The following is a 5974-nucleotide window of genomic DNA, read 5'->3' on the forward strand; positions in this document are numbered from 1 at the left end:
CAGCTTGGTGTTGTCAGCAAACTTGCTGAGAGCCCACTCAATAAATAGTAAGATATAGTCATCTTACTTAAATAGTAAGATAGTCATCTTACTTCGATTAATTAACCTGTTACTGCAACCATGCAGCCACTGAGCCACCTTAGTTCATTCATTTAACACACACAGGCTGCAGTTTTTTAGAGATTACGGACAAAATGTGCTTCAGGGAGCTGATGATTTCTCTCAGCTGAGTCATGTGCTTTCACAATCCAGTATCTGTTCAGTGTATCGATGTCTTGAAAGCGCTGTAATTTTTCCTTTTAAAAAAGAAAAATCTTCAGGGGTTTTGGAGGTTATTTAATTGCAATGCCAGAATTATACAGAATTACGGTGATTTTAGTCTAATAAATTGTGTTACTTATCAGCTGAGTTTCTTCTTGTCAGTACTAAAGCTGTGAGCATTGCTTTTTTTCTTTAGTGTGTAAATTTTTGTTCTACTGCCGAAGACAGCACAATGTCTTTGGTCAGTTGTGACCTTGGTAAAGAGCCTTTTTTCCCCACTTTAATCTGTCTGGATACTCAGGTCATCCATGAATCACCTTATTCCCTGGCGGATGAGCTCCACTTGCTCATCAACCTTCTGGGCTAACCTGAATTTGTCTGACTGATGAAATACGGTTGAAATAAAGAGGCAGTGTCAACTAAAATAGCTAAGGGACTAATAGGGACTGTGTTGCTGTTCATGCTGTAATTCAGTACAAATATTCTCGACTTGTTTAAAATAATGTGTTGGTGTCGTATTTGTTTTGTGTGGAAAAGCTAAATATTTCAAAACCCTTCAAGCTCTCTCCCTGCCACTACTCAGATGCAAAACGTACTTGTCCCTCCCCATCTCTGCACTCCGCTTCCAGGAGCTGGATCCACCAGTTCCTGACTTCATGTTGCACTACATATGTCTTTGATGGGTCCTGCAAGTTTTACACTGGATATGTGAAAGTTAGCACATTATGCTAAAGTTTTCATCATCTAATACATCACTGAGATCAAAGACAGGAGCTACTTTGAAAGGAACGGTTTGAAGAAGGTGATAGTAGAAGGTGATAGTAGAAGCACCATCTAGAAACTGTTCCATTCTCTGCAAACAGACCCTGCCACTCATTCACGGAAGCTGCCCTGTGCGTAGCTAAAGGTTTAACAGGATGAGGTACTGGAAACAAAATTAATATTTTTGGGTTTGTTTTTCTTTCAGTGGGCGAGTTTGTGAGTGATGCCCTTCTGGTACCAGACAAGTGCAAGTTCCTTCACCAGGAAAGGATGGATGTGTGTGAAACTCACCTGCACTGGCATACTGTTGCTAAAGAGGTATATTCATCTGTCTTAATATTTCCTACCTTCCTTCTTTAGAGCTGTATCACTCTTCTGAGGATGAGTTTAAAAACTCTGATGAATGTTTGAGCAAATGGTGGTTTGTTCTGCTTTATAGGGTAGGAAGTGGGAGTCTGCTGAACACACCAGTCCACTGTTGGATATTTAACCCTGACACGTGAACACTGACCCTGTTTCGTAGCACTGGATTTTTTTTTCCCTCACATCCACTCACACACCCACCATGTTTTCTGCCTCCTTTGGCTTCCTGTTTTAGTGCTGCTCTGGAGCTGAAGATTGGTTACTAATGCCTAGGCTTTGCCTTTATCATTGTCCTCAGTACGGATATTGGTATGCCAGGTGCTTCACAGAGATCAAACAGGCTTTAAAGAATGTAATATGTGAAACTCAGTGTAAAAGGGTAGGAGAGCTGATAACACATAGGACTAGCCAAATATATTTTGCAGTCAAGCACAAAGTTTTTACAACTTACCAGTGTTTTACTGAAAACAGAAATAAACCTAATGTTATAATTGCTAATGCATTTTGGACATTTTTTTGTCCTTACGTAGAGAGGTTTTAGGAATAAAAATGGAGATGAGCTGCAAGAAGATTTCTGGCTGCTATTTTGTTTGGAACCTCTTAGTTTGTATGTTATCCCATCTTCTGGAGATCAAAATTGAAATGTACTCAGCAGCTTTTCAAATTTTCAGTTCTCGCTTGAATCATACTGTTGCTCCTCAAATGAAGTGTTGAAGGCACCAAGCTTTATGCAGGCAAATTCTAGTCCCTTTTAAGTACATGCAAACTTGGAATGGCATAGCCCTGAAGAACATCATCACTGTGCAGCATTGAGCTATTTTCCTTTCTTCATCTGTCCTATATCACTATATCTTTCTGTCCTACGTCACTATTTCTCTCAGGTATAATTATGCATTACTGTTTTCCAAACAAGGCTAGAAGCTGTCAGACGACATACGGTGTGTTTCCAGTATAACAAGTATTTTAAATGTTTATCTATCTTGCAGTGAACTCTTCAGTAGCATTAATACATCACGATCAGTATTAATACATCAAATTAAACAATATTCTGCCTTCAAATTTCCTGTTTATGGGGCAGAGCCTGTGAGGATTTTACACAAGAGGTTATAGAGTTGTCATATGTATGGGAAGAGACAAGTCTTTCTATACTGGGAAAGATTAAAGGGCAGGGAAGCGGAGAGCTCGTTGCTTACAGTGGTCATTTGGACAAAGGTAGGGAACTACCTACCATGCAGATACTGAATGCACACATGACTATCCTAAATTGTCTTTCAAAATTCAGAAACCATGCAGTTCACCAGCTCCCACTTCCTAGGGCAATACACAGCCCCTTACATTTTCTCAAGGTCTGTGACGTTTTTTCTAGCTTCCTCCATGACAATATTGTTGCTGTTTTCTTTCTATTTTCTATAGTCCTGTAGTGAGAAGAGTATGAATCTGCATGACTATGGCATGCTGCTGCCCTGTGGAATTGACAAGTTCCGTGGCGTGGAGTTTGTTTGCTGCCCGTTAGCAGAGGAAAGCGACAATCTTGACTCAGCTGATGCCGAAGATGATGATTCTGACGTCTGGTGGGGAGGTGCCGATGCAGACTATGCAGATGGAAGGTTAGAGTGACTTTCTATCCTTCAACTTGTTATTATCATCCTATTACAATGCCAAAAATCTGTCTAAAAGACCTCAGTGTATAAGAGTCACTGCTGCTTGTAAGTGAACTGGCAACTACAGTGGTAGAAAACATCAGTGTTCTCATTTATTTTTAACTTGCTACAGAACAGCTTATTGTTAATAAGCTTTTAGTTAATATCGTTCTTGTGCTTTTGATGCCCTCATCATTTCTTCAATGAGAAATATTGCCATATTAATAACAAAAATGCTTAAATACATACTTTCTGACAACTAAATGATAAATGCTGTACTCTTAAGATGCTTCATTTGCAGTCCAGAGTACTGCAATAGATACTCAGCCAACATAACTGTTGGAGGTTTTGAAACATCTTCATTCATAAAAGGCACTAGCTGTGTGCCATAATTACTGTAAGAATATTTTTCTGCTGACAGTTACTTTCTAAATGTGATCTAAAAGAAAATCTGTTTTAATATCTAGCTTCTGACAGATTCATTAATACGGTGCTGTGAAGATGGAGTATGGAGGTTTCCTTTGCAAGACAGCAGTGGATGGGAAAATACTGTACTTGTCTTTACCCTTTAACATCCCCTGTGCACATAGGCTAATTTTGAGCCAAATACGGGTTATGACTGTGTTTAACTGAGTGGTCTGGTGCTGTCAAAGCCTTTTCATACTACTCTTTTGAGCGTGTTAGACAGCAGTTGTGAGAACAGAATACAGTGTTATGTCCTTGCAACTGAATTCAAACAACTCTGAGATGCTTTCTTCATAAAGCTAAGATCTACATTCAAATTCATTTTGTGCTCCCTAGACTTCTATCAGTTCACACTGTGCTAATGCAGTGTTTCTACTTCTTAGTTGATGATACTGCATCTTTTACAAATAATATACAAAATCCAGAACCTCAGGCAGATTACTAGTGATTTCAAGGAGAACCCTGAAAATAAACGAGGACTGAATCAAGTGAATAATGTGGAAAGTTAATAGATAATCCAGATGGCAACAAGTTCAGGAACAGTGTAGAGATGAAGGACAGAGATTGAATTGCTGTAACTTGGTGCAAATAGATGGCATTAAACCAGTGAAAAATTAGAAACCGTGTCATGGTGGGCATCTAAATTTTTCCTGACAAAGCATTACTAAGTGTTGCAGGGAAGAGTTCTTTGTGGATAACGGAATAAACTTAATAAAAATAAATATTTCCCTGTTGTAATTTCCAGCTTTCTCTCATAAATTGGAGTGAATGGTCAGGACTGCTCAATGCAAGAAACCAGCATCAAGCAACATTGCATCTTCTGTCTTGACACGTTCAGGCTTTTTTCTGACTTGTACTTCCAATACCTGTCAAAGTGTCACAATTTATAACCCTTTCAGTGGGATTTGTAAACCAACCTTTGGATTGTTGCTGTGTCACTTCTGTATATTTCATTTAGATTTTGATTGGACCACATTCTTTTAAAATAAGAAATGAATGCAGACCTTGTTCTAATTGAGGCAGATTTGCTTTTTTTTATCTCATATATATATACATACACACACACACACACACACACACACACACACAAACAGATGCATAGGTCTATCTTATATACCTATTGTCTTACCTATATATGTTTATTATATATACCTATATATAAAATACATAGATAAAAAACTTTTCTTTCATATATTTGATCAAAATTTCCTGAAATATTTTAAATAAGAGTTCACAAGTGTGTATATAGAATACCTCTGTTTGTATGACAGCCCATTTCTGTCTTTTTCATATTTGTCACTGAACATTTAATTTACTACTCTAGTCCATTTTGTTCCTCATAAAGCAGTTTAGTATCTGGAGAGATGAGTTCAAGAATAATTTCATAAATTTTGTATCCTCTAGGAATAGAAGCTGTAATTGCATTTGAATCTATTTCTGAAGTTCTAAGCAAATACTGTTTTTATGGGGGGGGGGGGGGGGGTTTTTTTTTTTTTTTTTGGTTGGTTGGTTGGTTGGTTTGGTTTGGTTTAGAAGTGGAAGCAAAAGGAAAATTAAAAGATCCTTTTATAGGGCACTTCAACTGCAGATGAAGAGCCAAGCAATTTGCAGTTCTTTTACACTGACTAACTCATATTTCTTGCTGCCTCTTCAGCTTCCCAACTGCATTATAGCCATGTGTACCGGTGCCAGAAATACTCTTAAAATTTAGTCATATGGAAAAAAAAAAAATTACTCATTTCTTATACAGCAGTGGGTGGTAGTTCAGATTTTGTGTGTGTATATTCATGTATGTATGACCATATGTTTTTGTGTTTGTAAATATATATATGCCTTAGTCCTAAGCTGATTATGAGGGAGAAAGGAAGTGAGAAGTAGGGGAACACTTACCGAATGCTGAATTCCCAGTATGCTCTGCACCTCTGTTTCAGGTACTTACTAAAGTCGTATCTTTTTCACCTTGCATGGATGGTCTCACACTGATGATATTTGCTTCATCTTGAAGCCTTCAAAGAATTTAACATTCCTTTGTGTGTAAATACATCCTCAGCGTGACCCTCTGTGAAGGGAAGAGAAGGTGCTGGTAGCTCATGCACTGGCTAATGCCAATCCCGCTGCTCAGCAGCTCTGAAGCAAAACCCTCTGTCAGAGGAGGTTTGGGTTCTTCACGGAGCCTCTCCCTGAGCCGGGAGGGGGTATGCTGTTAGTTCATCAGTTGGGCAAAACACTATCAAAGTGGTTTCCTCACTGAGCAATAGCTTCTACTTGGGTTAGATCAACTAGGTGCAAGTTGTTGTTGTCTTCCAGTTGATGGTTTTTAATGCACACAGGGAGCACTCCAAATCATGCTGTGTGTTTTGGGGAGGGGGGTACTCACTAATTCTGGGGAACACTTGTGTTTGTGAAAATTAGAAGATACTAGCTCGTCCTTAGGAGAAGAGTTTCGTGCTGTCTGCCACAGGTTTGCGGTGGGAATTTACTGG

The 5974-nt window shown here is 38.7% G+C and overlaps 1 protein-coding gene across 1 annotated transcript in view; it reads left to right on the plus strand.

Annotated features, from left to right (window-relative positions):
- Positions 1 to 1228: 1228 nt before the first annotated feature.
- APP (amyloid beta (A4) precursor protein) overlaps positions 1229 to 5974 on the plus strand; it is a gene marked incomplete at its 5' end in the record, with an annotated part of 112571 nt that continues 107825 nt past the window's right edge. The window contains 2 exons of the mRNA XM_010014159.1: positions 1229 to 1341; positions 2800 to 2993. Of these exons, the coding sequence (XP_010012461.1) occupies positions 1229 to 1341; positions 2800 to 2993 (307 nt within the window). The remainder of the gene's footprint in view (positions 1342 to 2799; positions 2994 to 5974) is intronic.

This window comes from Nestor notabilis, unplaced genomic scaffold (assembly GCF_000696875.1).
Source record: "Nestor notabilis isolate BGI_N333 unplaced genomic scaffold, ASM69687v1 scaffold3905, whole genome shotgun sequence".
In the NCBI taxonomy this organism is placed as follows: Eukaryota; Metazoa; Chordata; class Aves; order Psittaciformes; family Psittacidae; genus Nestor; species Nestor notabilis.